Here is a 17,105-nt window from a genome sequence, read left to right on the forward strand (position 1 = left end):
GACATTGAGTGTAGGTACTCTGAAACCTTCTCAGTTTGTTCATAATTTGTCTTTAGCACACAGAACAAAGATATGCACTCAGCAAGTATTCGTTGAGTGAATGACTCTGGGCACCACTGATTGAAGATGTGGCCTGAATATGGTGATTCTACATAATAGACATTTTCAAAAACAAATGTTGCCTTTGTAAACTTGGCTAATTTGACATGTAGCCCTAGGTGAGTGTTGTAAATGTTGTAGTTTATTCCTATTAAACCCAATTTGTTCAGGTAAAATTACCCTTATTTTGTTCTCTCTTTGGAAGTATATAGTACCAGATGAACTCAGTAATGTGAACTTCTGCTAGTACTACATTTATCTGTGCTTTTATTTTTTATTTTTTGGTACTGAGGATCGAACTCGGGTCCTTGTGCTTGTGCAGCAGGCAGCAAAACCACTGAGCTAAATCCCCGGCCCTTGTTTGTGCTTTTAAACTGAGTCTTGGAAGTTCCCAAGCCTGTGTCTGTGAATTTGTTGCATTAGTCATCTCAAATGTTTATAATAATTCTAAGAGCTCAAACTTACCAAATCGGGATATCTGGGAGAGAAAGCCTAGTTTTTGGTATCTTTGTAAAGTTCTCTGGGTTGAGGAATCTTTAGAAAGTATGTTTGTGTAGCTTTTAGTCTCTTGATTTCTGGCTGCACAGGGTTCTGTTTTTGTTCCATGTGTTCTTTTTGTCTGCTTTGCTGATAGCAGTGGTATTTCTGCTTCTTAAATAGCAATGCTATTTCTGCTAGTTAAAAGTATGCTACATCAGTAAGCTCAAAAGCAGTTTTGTACAAATTCTACAGACCTTGATTCCTAGAAGAGTGATGTGAAACCAGGCTTTAAAAATACAGTATGTGAATATGATGGATGCCTGTAATGTCAGTACTCTAGGAGGCTGAGGCAGGAGGATCACAAATTCAAGCCTAATCTGTGTGACTTAGAGACTTAGCCAGACTTTATCTCAAAATAAAAAAGAGGGAAGGGATGTAGCTCAGTGCTGGGGGTTCAGTCCCCACTACCACTTTTAAGGAAAAAACAAAAAAAGAATGAAGTACTGTACATAAAAACCTTAGTAGTGGGATTGTTTTGTCATCGTCTAGACCATGAATTCATTAAATTTTCTTGTGATGTATGAGGAATAGGTCATTTGCTATCCTTTAAAAAAAAAATCCTAGTTACTTTATTATGCATGGTGGAGAGGGCAAAATAACTTTTTAATTTTTTTTAATTTTTTTGGTACCGGGGATCGAACTTGGGTCCTTGCGCTTGCACAGCAGGCAGTGAAACCACTGAGCTAAATCCCTGGCCCCAAAATAACTTTTTGAGAAAAATTAAACAGACAAATAGCAAAATTCTTAACAACATATATTTCCATCCCTATATCAAATTTATATTAATACATAATTTGAAGTTGACTTAAAAGCTTAAGTATTTGTTTTTTCTTTTTAAATCCTCTTTTACTTGAGGATGTGCTTATTTACATAATTGGTCATACTCCATTTACCTAAAATGTGTTTATTTAGTTAACTGTTATTCTTCTAAGCTTTAGAAAATGCTTTCCTCGCCTCAGAGGACATCTTGAAGTGGTAAGAGTCTGAGAAAAGAAAGCTTAAGTTTTATCAGTGGTAACCTTAAATGTGATGATGGGAGCTCTGAGAAAGTACTTCTAAAATGGCAGAAGGAAATTTTTGATAGCTCAAGTCTTGAAAGGTTAGTAAGAAAGAAATTGAGAATGTAGGCATAGAGAGAAGGGTGACATCATAGGAAGAAAGAGCGGAATTTGTGAACAAACAGGGTTATTTCTATGGGAAGGAATTGTCAGATTTTTAAAAACAGAAATTGTCCCTCCTAAATTCGTGGCTCTATGATGCTTCCTCGTCTTCCTTGACTTGCTTAATTTGCTTTGCATTTCAGACTCATAGGCTGTATACATAAACATATGTTATGTTGTAGAAAGGGAAGGTAAATTTAGAAATTATATAAACTTGGCTATACCAATGCTATATGAAACCTGCCTTCTACCCTGTTGGAATGCAACAGGGGCACAAAATCATTATGAAGTAATTGTTGGATGTGTGTGTATTAATGTAACAAAGGAATGCTGTTGTATTCAGGTTGCTGAATTTTAGGATAGAGTATTAAGTTGGCAGAGTAAATTACTTGAAAAAATTAAAGGGAATAATGCCATGAGATCAAATGGGTCTAGGAATAACTCATATTCCAGTCTGTGAGAGTGGAAACCCATACATTCTTGGGGTATTGGGCCATACAGTGCAGAGGGTTTTATTCTGCCTAGTAGGGGGCAAGATTAGCCCTAGATTAAATACTTTTGTAGCACTCTATAACAAAACCTAAAGCATGACCCCAAAGGATCAGACTGTTTCCAAATAACTAAATCCGAGAAAAAAGCTCAAGAATAAGTATGGAAATACAAACTGTCTTGTAATGCTACTTTAAAATCCCAAGCATCCAACTCAAAAATTACCCAGCATGAAAAGGAAGAACATAATCCATTGTAAGAGAAAAACCAATAAATAGACTGAGAAATAACACCGATGATAGAAGTAGTGGACAGAGACATCAAAACAGTTATTTTATCTATATTCCAAACACTCAAGAAGGTAGAGAAAGAACTGCAATAAATAGATGTGATATGGAAAGTGTAAAAAGATTCAAATCAAACTTTTAGAATTTAAAGCTACAATGAGATGAAAATGCACTTCTGCTACATTAATATTATTAATAGCAGAAGTAATGACTGAAAATGTTTAAATTTGATGAAAACTATAATGCACATATCCAAGTTCAACAAACCCTAAGCACAAGAATCAAGAAAATTACACGTTACATCATAATAAAATTTCTTAAAACCAACAATAAAGAGAAAATCTGAAAAATTGCCAGAGGAAAATAAAGCATTGCATATAGAGAACAAAGGTAAGGATAGTTATATTTGTCATTGTTTCTTGTTGGAAACAGTGCAAGTCAGAACATAGCTGCACAGCATTTTTAAATACTGAAAAACTGTTACCCAGGATTTAGTACCCAGCAAAATTTTTATTTCAAAAATGGTGAGCTAATGAATTTTTCCAGCATACAAAGTATGAGTTCATCATTAGCTAGAATTACAAGAAATGCATAAGGGAAATGCTTAGGCAGAAGGAGATCAGAGTCAACACAAAAGAATGAGGAACACCGGGAATCTTAATGATATGATATGGGTAAGCAGAGATTGCTTTTGTTGTTTAAATCTTTTTAAATTAATGTAATTGAATGTTTAAAACCTAAAGGTTGTATTGTCAGGTAAAGGCTATAATAAAGCAGAAGGGAGAAGTAGTTGATTGTAAGGTCCTTAACCTATATGTGGATTGGTATAGTATTTGAATAAGACTGTGATGAATTAAAATGTATATGCTAAACTCTAAAGCAGCCACTAAGAGTGTAACAAAGGAGAGAGATAAAATAGATTGTAAAAACAATTCAGTTAATGCAAAAGGCAGAAAAGAAAAAGAGGATAAAAGTGAGGACAAAGAACATATGGAATGAATAGGGAGCAAACAGCAAAATGACTTAACTATATCAGTGATCAAATTATATATTGTGTAAACACCTCAATTGTAAGCCTGATGTTGTCAGATTGGATGAAAAAGCATAACCCTACAAAAAAATATATTTCAATACAGAAGTAGGTTAAAAGTAAAAGGGTGAGGGTAAGACATACCATTTTAATAATAATAAAAATAACGTGGCTATATAAATAGGTAAAGTCAAATTTAGAGCAAAGAGTATTACTAGGGATTAAAGAGGGTTGTTTCTTAATGATACATATAGAATAGTTCACCAGGAGCCCTTTTTTTGTTTTGTTTTGTTCTGTACTGGGCATCAAGCCCAGGGCCTTCACACTGAGACTCCAACTCTTTTAATTTTGGAGACAGGGTCTTCCTAAATTGCTATGTTGCCCAGGCTGGCTTTGAGCTTTTGAGCCTCTTGATTCAGCCTCCCAAGTATTTGAGATTACAGGCATGTATCACCACAGCTCATCAGGACATAATGATCCTAAATATTTATGTACCTTCATAACACCTTCAAAACTCCTGAGGTGAGAGTTAAATGTGAAAAGAAATGGACAAATTCACACTTAACAAACACTTAACAGACTTCAGCAACTTCAACAATTGATAAGTAGAAAGAAAATCAGTGAGATATTAGATCACTTGAACAGTAGTATCAAACAACTTTTCCCAAGTAACATTTAGTGAACACTCCACTCAACAACAGAGTACACAGTCTTTTGAAACTAGAATGGATCATAAAACATGCCTCAATAAATGTAAAAAGATTCGACTCAAACAGCACGTATTTTCTGATGAGAGTGGAATCAAATTGGGAATTAATAACAAATATGTAGGAAATCTTCAGATATCGGGAAACATTTCTAACTAACACTTGGGTCAAAGGAAAAATCAAAAGGGGGATTGCAAAATATTGTGAAGTGAATAAAAAACAACATCAAAATTTGTGGAACGCTGCTTAAAAAGTGTAGAGAAGTTTGTAATAAATACTAGATACCTGTATTAGAAAATAAAAAGACCTTAATTTGAAGGCCTTAAATTCTACCTTAAACTAGAAGAAAGCAAATTAAAACTATAGTAAGTAGAAGGGAAGTAGGAATGTAATCCTAAAAATAGAAAAACTGTGGGGGTCAGTGGTGGAGCAAGTACTTAGTATGAGCAAGGTCCAGCACCTAAAAAGAAAAGAAAATAGAAACAACATAGAAAAATCACAGAAGTAGTCATGTGGTGGTGCATGCCTGTAATCCCAGCAATCTTGGAAGTGGAGCAAGAGGATCACAAATTTGACCCCAGCCCAGACAACTTAGTGACTTAGAGAAGCCCTGTCTAAAAATGAAAATAATGGCAGTGGCGGGGCTGAGGTTGAGGGTTCAGTCCCCAGTACTGCAGAAACACCCCCCCCCCCGCCCCCATAACAAAACAAGACAACCATAGAAGAAATAACTAAAAGCTGGACTTTTAGAAGATCAGTTCAAACTTACAAACCTCTGGCCAGAATGATAAGAAAAAAAGGACACAATTGAGTATTTGGGATGAGAGAGGAATCATCACTTTACATCTTATAGATGTTTAAAAGATAATAGAGAAATGCTACAAAAAACTTAAGGCTGATAAAATTCGATAAATTAGATGAACTGGCCATGTTCCTTGAAAGGCACAAACTATGAAACCTCACTCAAGAATCAGATAAGCTGAAGCCAGGTGTGGTGAACTACATAGCAAGACCCTGTCTCAAACAAACAAACAAACAAAAACAAAGCTAAGCTAAGCTGAATAGTGTTCTGTATATCCAATAAATTTAATTTGTCACAAAAACTTTCCTTCAAAGAAAATCCCAAGCCCAGATGGATTTGCTGGTGAATTATACGCAGTGAAAAGGAATACTCCCTATTGTGTACAAACTGTTGGAGAATATTGGAGAGAATTCTTTCTAGCTTATTACATGAAACCATCATTACTCTGAAACCAAACCAAAGACATGAAAACCACAGCCTGGTTTCTCTTATGAGCACACATATAAAAATTCTTAATAAAATTTTAGTAAATAGAATTTAATGATATATAAAAAGGCCAATACATCACTCAAGTAGAGTTTATTCCAGGAGTGGAGGGTTGGTTTTATGTTTAAAACAAGTTAGTATAATTTATCGTGTTAACAGACTGAAAAGGAAAAATAATATGGTTATCTCAATAGAGAAAAAAATTGATAAAATCAACACCCATTCTGATAAGCACACTTTAGAGACAGAATAGTGGGAAATTGTGTTAACTGGATAAAGGGCATCCACAGTAAAAAGCCTGCAAGTGGCAACACACTTCCAGGTAAAAGGTAAAAGTGCTTTTGCCCAGAGATCAGAGACAAGTGGGAGAGCTGCTTTCATCTCCTCTGTCATTGCACAGGGCGCAGTGAGGCCAGAAAAGGAAATAATGTCAGAAAAGAAGAGACGGAACTGTCTGTACTAACAAGTGACATGATTGTGTAGAAAAACCATTGGATTTTTCAGAACTCTCAGACGAATTTAGAATGTCTCCAAGTATAAAATATTTACAAATTATGACCCTTGTTAAGAAAGTTCATCATTGAAAAGTGCCCAATGCATGTGGTTCTCAGAGTCAATTAATGTTTTCTTACTCTGGCCTGCATTTTATGTCAGCAGTGCCACTGTTCTTGCTGTGCACCGCCAAATGCAGGTGTCGTGGGGCCCGTGGCCCTCCTCATCTCCGTGTGCGCGGGTGTCTCCTGGTCATGAGGGAGCAGTGAGTGCGAGGGGAGGAGCCCCTGTGGCCTTGGAAGTGAACGCTCCAATCCTCATCCCTTTCCGTTTGCGCTCTCTGCGTGCTGTCTCCTGGCTGCGCCAGGCTTCTCGGTTCCTCAGACTCAGAAGGAGCTCTTCGTGCCACATCCTTTTTCAGGAACACTTATCACCTCACCACCCCACCAACTCCAAACTGTGTTTAGTTCTTAGCTTAGGTGTCACTTTCTCCAGGAAACTTTCTCAGTCTTTTGCTGCCCTTTGGTGCCTTTCCTTCCCACAGTATAGTATTACCTTTGGGTAAACACATTTGGTGTAATCTGCAGGTCTCAGTACTCATAGGGGAACAGGGCTCCCAACAGACACTGAAATCTTTGGCTGCTCAAGTCCCTTGCATGAAGTGGCAGTTTTCATATAAACCTGCACGTATTCTCCTGTATACTTTAGATCATCTCTAGATTACTTATAATGTCTAATACAATGGAAATGATGTATAAATAGTTGCAGTGTATTGTTTAGGGAATAAGAAGAAAAAAAGCCTGCACATCTTTAATACGGTTCAGTTCACATATTTTTGATCTTCAGTTGGTTGAACCCACTTACACAGAACCAAAGAATTTTGAGGGCTGACCGCTTCCACCACAAGTTGTTTGGCGTTGTTGTGTGTGTGTATATGGGGGTTGGTTCAGTTTGTGTTGAAGTACAAAGTCTGCTAATTCATCTTATGATAAAACAACTTGACTCTGGCTCAACAGCCGGATGTGCAGCCAGAGTAAGATGGAACAGATGTATTTGCTAGCAGTGTAGATTAAACACAACTCTTGAAATTTCAGGTGACACAGGAGGAAGGACAACAGTTAGCACGGCAACTTAAGGTAACATACATGGAGGCATCAGCAAAGATTAGGATGAATGTAGATCAAGCTTTCCATGAACTTGTTCGGGTTATAAGGTAAGCAAAATACATGCTAAAAGTATGTTGTAGTAAATTGCTATTAAACGTTTTTAGTAAGAAAGAAATTGTAAATAGGAGCAATTCCTTCATAGAGATTGATGTACATGGCTTGTTAAATTTTAATGAAGTACATAGTATATCCTAGGTATGTCTAGTAAACAGCATCTCAGTTATGTGGAAGTAAAAAGTACTTATAGAGATTTTTGAAAAGAATAAATACAGCTGACAAAGGTGGTGGTTGTGTGAAGCTAGTGATGACAGCAGGGGTGACACTTGGGTGGTGTTCACATATGTACCAGTCACAGTGTGCTGCAGCATTAAGTATGTTACTATATTTCTTCCTTACTGTACAACCCAGCAACCCAAATACATCTGTTTTCTCATTTGAAAATGAATATAAAAGAAAGTACAGGGAAGTTAAATACCTTGTCCAAGCTTAGGTATACCAAATGGCAAAGCTGGTGCTTGAACTTGAAACTCTGATTCCAGAATCTGTCCTTTTTGGTTTGCTTCTTACCCGGCTCCTAGGTTAAGAGGAAGCCAGGTAATAGAGCTTGCTAGAGTCATCACATATGCTGCATGCCCGGAAGACAAGGTTGCTTCAGCTTTTGCGAGGGCAGCCCTTGCTTAGACTATTCTGAGTCTCTGTGGCCTGGCCTTGCCTCTGCTTCACACTCTACTGTCTATCTGCTGGATTTCTCTGCTAGTTAGTTGGGCAGAAGTGTGCAGTAGGCACCTTTGCCCTGTGTATCTCAGGTGAACTGACATGAGTGAGCCATGGGCTTCTTGTGCTTGCTAGCTCCTTGTCAGAGGATTCTCTTTGTGAGAAGGAAAAGTGAAGGTTTTAGTTTTTTATTATAGTAGTTTGTTAAAAATTCCAGTCCATGACTGTTGTACAGTGGTGTGAATATAATTAATGCCATAGAACTATAAATTGTTAAGCTGGAAAGTTTTGTTTTTATCCTTCTCAGCATCCCAGTTCCATTTTAATGTTAAACAACTGATTGATTATTCCTTCTTGAAACAACTATTGCTGCTTTTTTGAAATAACTGTTCTTACTTTTGGCCCCTCAAAATCTATTTTTAATCCATTAACCAGAAGTGAGAAAAGGAGGTAGAAGTTAAGTGTGTGTGTGTGTGTGTGTGTGTGTGTGTGTGTATATGTTTTAAACCTAGGCACCTATATTAGGCATATTTAAACATCATAAGGTCTTAGATTCTCATAAGAGCTGTACAAGGTAGGTTTTTATTATTCTCTTCTAAAAAACAGGCTGAGGTCAACTCGTTTAATAAGTGGTTGTTGGGAATAAGAACTGCGTGTATACCTTGTAATGGTCATTTTATATTATACCTGGGGACAGGTATTTATATTTAAGTACACCATTGAGTTGAGGAATTTCACATTGGGACAGGAGCATGGAGGTTACTGAGTCCAGCATCTCATATGAATCAGGGGTCACCTGTGAAACCAACTCAGATGACTCTGTTTATGCCTGTTTTGAAACATTTATGTACTTTGTTTTATTTTTTTCTTTTAAAAATTTGCTTTGATCCCTAGTTGAACATTGAAAAGCGTATGCACTTAAGCAGAACTTGTCCAAAACTAAGTTGCATTTCTAATAATCCATTACCAGGTAGGCAATGATATCTAGATTTTTCTGTCTTACAGGAAATTTCAAGAGCAAGAATGTCCTCCTTCACCAGAACCAACACGGAAAGAGAAAGACAAGAAAGGCTGCCATTGTGTCATTTTCTAAGAATCCCTTCAGTTTTAGCTGCCAACTGCCAGGGAAAGCCCTCATCTCCTCCTCTCCTTGTGGTTTACATCATGTTGGTACCTTTCTAGCCTTAGACAAATGATCACCGTGTTAGCCTTAGACCAAGAAGCCGGCTAATTCTTTCCACGAAGCTAATACAATGGTCCTTTCCAGATCAATTTAAAGGAAACACTAAGGCTGCTTCAGAGATTATCTGATTCCTTTAAAATACTGTCTACATACATAGACACATTCTTTTTTTAAGGGCTTACGTTTTATTAGGGATGAATCAGTTTTGGAACTGAAGTTATTTGCCAAGCTGAAGTCATAGGTTGTGAAATACTTTTTAACTTCTGGAATCATATTGCCTACTGTTACTCTAAATAGAAACATAAGGGTTTTTTTTTTTTTAAATGTGAATTTTTGCCTATCCTTAAAAATTTTGATGTCAACTTTATCTAACCTTAAATACACTGAATGAAATCTACAAAAGTGAGACATCTCAGACCTTTCTTGATGCTACAGCTTTTGTTTTCCAGTGGCCAAAAATACCAAAATGTCTGTTGTATTTATGGATTAAAAACTGTTAATGAAGCCTTTGTTATTACTCCTCCTCTTGAAGATGATAATATTCTATGTGGCCAAGTATTTGGACCCATTCTGGACTTAGGCATTTCACTGTAGTTTCTTAATTTAATGCTTTTCACACTCTTGCTAATGGTAAGAATGAGTAATTTCTGTCTGTCTTCATTTTCAAGTATTTCTGGTTAAGGGATTCAAAAAAAGTAAAACTTTTTGTTTGATATGATATAAAATGTGGAATTGATCTTTCCAGAGTCAGAGAGGATTAATGTTTTTGGTATATACTTTTATACATTATTTTCTTATCAAACTAGTTAACAAGTATTTTTATATGTTTGTAAGCAAATATGCTTTCACAGCATACCCTGTGTATATGTAAAAATAAGTATTTAATTCTCACTGTTCACTTTTAACTGACAAAGAAAAAATGGAAACTGCAGAAACTGTGGTAGAAGTTTGACTTGCCAGTCTGGTCCTGGTTGTGTCCACCTTCAGCCAGTCGCGTCCCTACTCGAGAAACCTTCCCCTTAGAGAGTGGCAGGACAAGACTGCGTCGCTGTCAGGACCCCCCACTAGGTATTGACTGCTGTGTCAAGTATTATGTGTAAAACCTTTGATTGACAATTTAGTATAATTGTGGATGGTTTCTGATTTTGTTTTTAATTCTGTGGATTGTGTTTAAACAATTCAAAAGTATATTTCTGATGAAGAGATACTAAGTGCTGTCGCATAGTTGTCACTTTATTGAATGTGTACAACAGTCCCATGAAGTTTATAATGCCGACCTTGTATAGCTTCAGGTGCTAGAATTAAAATTCATCTGTTATCACAAGGTGATGCTTGATTAGTCATTTTGTTATTTTAGTGGTTTTATGAGAGAATATTAGAAGAAACTTATTTTAGTAGCTATGCCCTTTCTCAACAGTATCTTAGGGTTCTAGTCTAAAAGTCAAACTGATCATTCAGAGGTGAATTTGATATGAAACATTCTTAGTGGTTTTTTTTTAAAGACAGGGTTTCATTTGTAGTTCAGCCTGGCCTTGAACTGACTATGTAGCCCAGGCTGGCCTCGAACTCATGGCTGTCCTCCTGCCTCAGCCTTCCATGTGCTGGAATTACAAGTGTGTGCCAACATGCCTGGCTCTTAGTGATTTTTTGAAATCAGTTTCTTAAACATTTTTTTTAATGAAGTAATACTAACGGAGGATCCCAGCTGTAAAGGAGGGGGCAGGCAGGTGGAAAAAAAAATAATATCCCTCTGAGGATGAAGCCTAGAACATCTGAAGCAAAGGAGAAAATTAATTTATTTGTATACTAATAAAATTATTTAATTTTACATTGTACTTTATAATATAATCGTGTTAATATAGAACTATCTTCCAAGTCTTCAGATAAAATTATTGCCCAGGAAGATACCCAATTTTATATACTGTGTCTTACTCCTTTCAAATAGCCCTTCTAAACCTGATTCCCAGAGAGCTGAGCTCTGATGCTTTGTATGTGGAGTGTTGTGGGTTAACTTCTCACCTCCGTGTCTAGAATGGTACTGGCTGCGTTCGGTCTTTGGGACAAGTGATTGTCACTCCAACTGGAATTCATTCTCTCACAGGCCCCAGTTGAGACACGTGTTCTGAACATTTGAACATAGTTATAATACTTGTTTTAATGGCTTTGCCGATCCCGTCATCTCTGTTTTTTGGATTCATTTCTGCTGATTGGCTTTTCTCTAGATATAGGTCATACTTTCCTGTTTTTTATACATCTAATAGGGTTTGGTTGGATGAGGGCATTGTGTACTATAATGTTGGATGTCTGTATTGTCTTCATCTGAAGGTTTTGGGGGTTGTAGAAGTCAGTTAATTTGCTTGCGGTTCAGTTTGCTCCTTTTTAAGTTTTGTTTTTAAATTTAGTGCACTCTCAAATAGCCTTTTTCCCCAGATTGCTTTAGCTCAGCAACAAAAGCATAGCCCTGGTGGGGACTCATCTGAATACTCTGAGGGATCAGTGTGGAGCCTGCAGTTTGCAGGAACTCAGACAGTTCCCAGCCCCACATGAGCTGTGGGGACTGTCAGGTTCACAATTCCCAGGTCATTCTTGGACCAACCTCTAGAAGGTCACCCTCTGCACACCGGTATGTAGCTTAATATTTTGCAGAGATGCATTGACCCTGTGCACATTTTGGTGGCTCTGTTTCTATGAAGTCCTCTCCCTTCAGAATCCTGCCTTGCTCCTTCAGTTCCTCGGCCTTCCTGAGCTCCAGGGTCCATCTTCTTGGTTTTAGGGGGAAGGGTTTGTTCCCTGACTGGAATCATACATTCTTTCTATGATGCAGAATGTGCCTCTAGGTAGACAGCCAGTGAGATCTTAAGGCTTACTTTGTTTCTCTTCTGTTAGGAGACTGTAGTCCAGTGCTCCTTGGTGTACATTGTCTAAAAACAATGTTGTTTCATATATTAGTCTATCTTGATTATCTATTTATTTGACAAGGTTTGGCTGCGCTCCCCAGGCTGGCCTTTGGAGATTCTCTTGCCTTCAGCCTCCTGTGTACCTAAGACTGTAGCACACATCACCATACCTGGCCTATTCCAATTTTTTAAAATTATCTAACTGGGGGGTAAATCTGGTTCATACTGTATCATGATTAGAATTTGAAGTCTCCCATTTGATTTCTATCATATAGTCATAGGTGCGTTATAATCCCCTTAATTTCTGACATGAAAACTTTTTGTACAGAGTTGCCTGTCTAATTGTATGAATACTGTAGTCTATATCTGTGTGGCTATTTTTTTTTTTTTCCTTCTATAGCTGGGTGTTGGCAAACTTTCTGTAAAGAGCTAATTACAGAATTACAGATCTTGGGCATTGCCAGCCATATGGTCTGTATCTCAACTACTCAGCTCCACCATTCTAGCACTGAAACAGCCATAAACAGTATATAAATAAATGCATGAAGGTGGCTGTGTTCCAGTAAAACCTTGTGTATACTAAAGTTTGTTTCATATCATTGTTGTATGTTATGCGATATTACTCTTTTGTATTTGTTTCCTGTCCATTTAAAATTACAGAGACCATTCTGTATGAAAACAGGTGCTGGGATGGATTTGACGCAGGGCCTTGGTTTACCAACCCAGTCTATAGCAGCTTCAGCACTTGAGGTTTCTTTCCCAACTTTAGAATCTCTTATGCTTCTTGTGGAAATTCAAACAGAATTTTCTGAAAGGAAAGTCATGCATTTTTGTCCTAGGAATTTTCTCTCTATATTGCATGTTTATAGAGATTTACAGTGTTTCAGAGTTAGACCTTATGCCCTAATCAATACATATGTTACTTTGATTATTTGCTAAATTTGTGGCTTCCAAGTTTTATAATATAAATTGGTTCCTTACCTTGTCCTTTGATTTTTAGAATTTGATGCTTGTTCTTCTTTTAACCTTTCACCGCGGCGCGCCCCCCCCCCCCCCATTTTCTTTCTTTTCTCATTGCTATGAATTTCGATCCCCTGGACAGGTGACGGGCAGGAATGGGAGGAGGAAATGATCGACAGTCATTTTCAAACTCTTACTACTTGTCTGCCTAAGGGTATTTACTAAGTCTGCTTCTAAGTTTCAAAGTATTTTTTTAAGCCAAAAAAAAAAAATACATTTTTAAAAATTCAAAATATGTGACTGAGCAGATTTCTTTGTGCAGGACTATATGAGGTGCTCTGAGGGAACGGATAAATGTGGGACTTCTTCAGATTACTCGGAGTCTAGCGGAGGAAGATTAAGGGTGATACAAGTGTTGGAGTTAAGTTAGGGTTCAGGGCCCCACATTTCAAGGCAAGTATGGGAAACCTACAGAAAGTGGTGTCAGGGCCCACTGATAGGAGGGATCTGTTGTTCTGAGAAAGTCTTCGTTAAAAGTGGTGTTTCAGCTGGAGCCTGACCTATGGAAGAATTTGAGATGGGCAGAAGAGAAGGGTGAGATGTAGTGGAGAGGCCGAGAAAAACTGGGCAGGGGCACTCTGTTGGCACAGTACAGGGTGTGTGCTGGTGTTAGAGCCTCTGTCTGAAAAGATTGTGATGATCAAGTGGACTGGGATCGGGGCTTTTTAAATAGGATGGCCCTCTGTACATAGGGAAAAACTACCAAGGGTTTTGAATAGGAGGTGCCCAGATCTAATCTAGTGGTAGTTGGAATGGCAGAGAAGTGCGGCCTTGAGAGGGTCAGATTTGAATCATGGACTCTGTCCTTTCACCGTCGTAAACTCTTTGAGGACAGAACCATGCCCTTTGTGTTTACTGCCTTCCCACATTGCCTGGCGTGTGCAGAAAATCACAGAAAAAGGTGATGAAGGCCTGAACTGTAGTAATGTGGGGAGAAAGGGACTGAATATTAAGTAATCTAAGAAATTTTTGGCACTTTGAAGTATTGAGCAAAAAGGTAGTGGTGCTATTAGTTAAAATAAGAAGCATAGAGCTGGGGATTTAGCTCTGGTTTCACCGACTGCTGCGCAAGCTCAAGGACCCGAGTTTGATCCCCGGTACCAAAAAAAAAAGCATAGGCAACTCTAATGATAGGGATATATGACATTTGTAGCCATGTCTGATGCACATGCCTGAAAACCCAACAATCCAGAGGCTGAGGCAGGAGGATCGTCTCATAGTTTAAGGCCAGCCTGTACTACAGAGCAGCCTCCTGTCTGAAAAAGAAGAAAAGATACTTGTGGCAGTCATAGTATAAGGCTAAGCAGGAGGCATTTGGGAATGGGGTTAGAGCTCAAAAGAAGAGGTTGGGACTAGACATGAAGACTTGGAATTTATCTGTTTCGAACTAGTGATTGAAGAGAGAGAAGTGCATGACACCCGCTAGAAGGAAACGGAGAGGAGGTCCAAGGGTAAAACTTTTGGAGAAAAACATTTGTGGGGGAAGAAGATAAGATTAAGAAGCAGTAAAAAGTCAAGAGAAGTAGCCAGAAATTGGAGAGAACAATTCCTTGACATACAGGAAACCAGGAGTGGTAAAAAGCTTTGGGTGCTGTGTAGAGAAAGGGGTAGGAGGAGACAGGGAGTGAGACGCACAGTGATTTCTTACAGGTTGCTGCTGCCTTCCTTAGATTTGTCTCAGGCATCTGGTTGTGGAAGCCAGATAAGAGTGAGTTGTGATGTGATTGGAGGGCGAGGAAGTGGAGGAAGTAACTGTGGTAAGTTACTGTATTGAGAAAGTCTGTGGCAAAATCGGCGTGTTGGGGCACTAACTTGCTTTGGAGGGCAGGTATTTAAGAAGTAGGGCAGTGGTCGATCGGGGTGTGAGGTCTTTATTCTTAGGCGTATAGGCACCCAAATCTGGATCTAGGTACTGCCATCTGGATAGGTCAGCCTCAGAGATTTGAAAGCCTGAGCTGTGATGGCGAACCTTTTAGAGCTTTCAATGATACAGCCTGTCTGCTGGGGCAAACGTGCCATAGGTTTGCCACCCCTGGCCTCAGGATGGCGGGCAGGCATCCTCTCTGACACTTCTCGGAATGTCTGTGTAAAGGCCCAGTTTTAAAACATTGGAATCATCAGCGTTGTGGACTGATACTTTCTCTGTGAGTAATGAAAGTGAATTAACTAGGAAAGTCATTCTCTTGTTTATTGTGGCAGTGTCACATTACTGTAGAAGTTCACTTTGAGTAGCACTAGTGTAGTGAGGGAGGGAGGGAGGAAAAGGTTCAGGCATGTTTCAGAAGTGGCCCTTATGACTTCTAGATAGGAAGGTAAGCAAAGCTGGGAAAAAACACGGACTCCTGTTACAAATTCCAAATGTTGTAAAGGAGTCAGGAATTTTGAAAAAGATGTTTGCTTTTCTTCTTCTGTTAATACATAAAAATTATTTGAGGTAAAGGAAAATTGTTGAAGCATGTAACTGCTTGAAATACGAGAATCATTACCAATCAGTATGCTAAAGACACGAATATTTAGAGCAATATGAGAAAATGTAAATGAGTGCTATCTTAAGACATGAATGTTAAGTGAAAACACTCTGAAATTGCATTTTGCTCTGATAACTGTAAAAGTATGCATGCTTATTTATTTGTCATGACATTTTGGGCTATAAGTGACTAAAATGCAACTCAAACCAGCTTCATCACAAAGTGGGCATTTACTGGTTTCTGAAGAAGTGAAGAGATGGGTGGTGTGGAGTGGCTTTCCGTCCTGTGACAGAATACCATGACTCAAGGTGAGGATTGACTCAGTTATGCAGGGGGCTGTATGGGTGTGTGTGTGTATACTCTGTAGTCTGAGAAAGCTTGTGTCTGTCCGGGGACTTTTAGCTCAGTGGTTTCGCCGCCTGCTCCGAAAGTGCAAGGACCCGAGTTCGATCCCCAGTACCAAAAAAAAAAAAAAAGGTCAGATAACTGGCTTTGTCTCACAGCAGCTTGAACCTAGGGGCGGCAGGCTCAACCATTATCCTGCCTGTGCTTCTCCCCCCAGCTGAGTGGAGTGCCTCTGGGCGCCTAAAGCAGGGCTGCCATTACTCAAATGCGACATTTTAGTGTAGATCTTTTACTTTCAGTTTCAAAGGATTTAAATAGAAGAATTAGCTACATGCTAATTAGCATTCAGCTGCTATTTTTGTTTTTGCATCTCAGTCATTTTCAGAGGGGGTTATTTTCATTCATTCTCCCTACTTGGGCAATATGAAGAGCAAAATGAATCATTCTATTAAAATTAATAGCACCAAATAGCAAAATAGTGGAAATGACTGTCTTCCTTGATTCTGTGTTGTGGTTAGGGAATAAACATTTATAGTTTAGTGCTATTTAGAAAAATGTCACTTTCTTTAGAATATAAATGTTTAACTCCTTTGTTGCTGAATTCTATGTAATGGAATTTTCAAAGTTGGGCTCTTTTATTCCAGTTCAGGTTCCATCATAAATGGTTCTGTGAGGCCATTTTGCAGTTCTTTGAATTTTCTGGTTTTTAAAAAATTTATTTTTATTTATTGCCTGAAACATATAGGCTAAACAGAAATAGGTTACAGAGATAATTTTACATGAAGCGTTTTTTGTGACTTGACAATTCAGCCATGGACTTGATGTGCACTAAATTTCTGAAGAATTGTAGTCATGTGAGAATATGTAATACACCCTTACTTTCTGGATGGAGTATGTAGGCTTTGAGTATAAAACATGTTCAGTATACAAAGTTGAAATGAAGAAAACAGTACAGATTCTTTTTAATTTTTGTCATTTCTGGGTCTAGAGAAGCCCAGGTTTTATTCTCATTTGCTACAACAGATTTTCTTCAAATAAAATGCATTGGCAAGATGACAGGTAAGTGTCTGGGAAATATACCTCTGAACTTTTGTTATCTTAAAATATCAGTGTAAACTAGATTATAACTGGTTTGACATTGACAAAATATGTACAGTTATAGGCTATTCTTTGGTAGTTTTTGTGATCTTTCAATTTTTTCAAGTGGAAGTCCAAACAAA

The 17,105-nt window shown here is 38.1% G+C and overlaps 1 protein-coding gene across 3 annotated transcripts in view; it reads left to right on the forward strand.

The window, feature by feature from the left end:
• Rras2 (RAS related 2) overlaps positions 1-9,659 on the forward strand; it is a 64,698-nt gene extending 55,039 nt beyond the window's left edge. For all 3 annotated transcript variants that reach the window (XM_004851464.3, XM_087211616.1, XM_087211615.1), the window contains exons 5-6: positions 7,187-7,305; positions 8,978-9,659. In XM_004851464.3, the coding sequence (XP_004851521.1) occupies positions 7,187-7,305; positions 8,978-9,065 (207 nt within the window). In that variant the 3' untranslated portion in view covers positions 9,066-9,659. The remainder of the gene's footprint in view (positions 1-7,186; positions 7,306-8,977) is intronic.
• Positions 9,660-17,105: the final 7,446 nt, after the last annotated feature.

This window comes from Heterocephalus glaber, unplaced genomic scaffold, assembly GCF_053883595.1.
Source record: "Heterocephalus glaber isolate CG9 unplaced genomic scaffold, H.glaber_assembly_v1.0 deba00001428, whole genome shotgun sequence".
In the NCBI taxonomy this organism is placed as follows: domain Eukaryota; kingdom Metazoa; phylum Chordata; class Mammalia; order Rodentia; family Bathyergidae; genus Heterocephalus; species Heterocephalus glaber.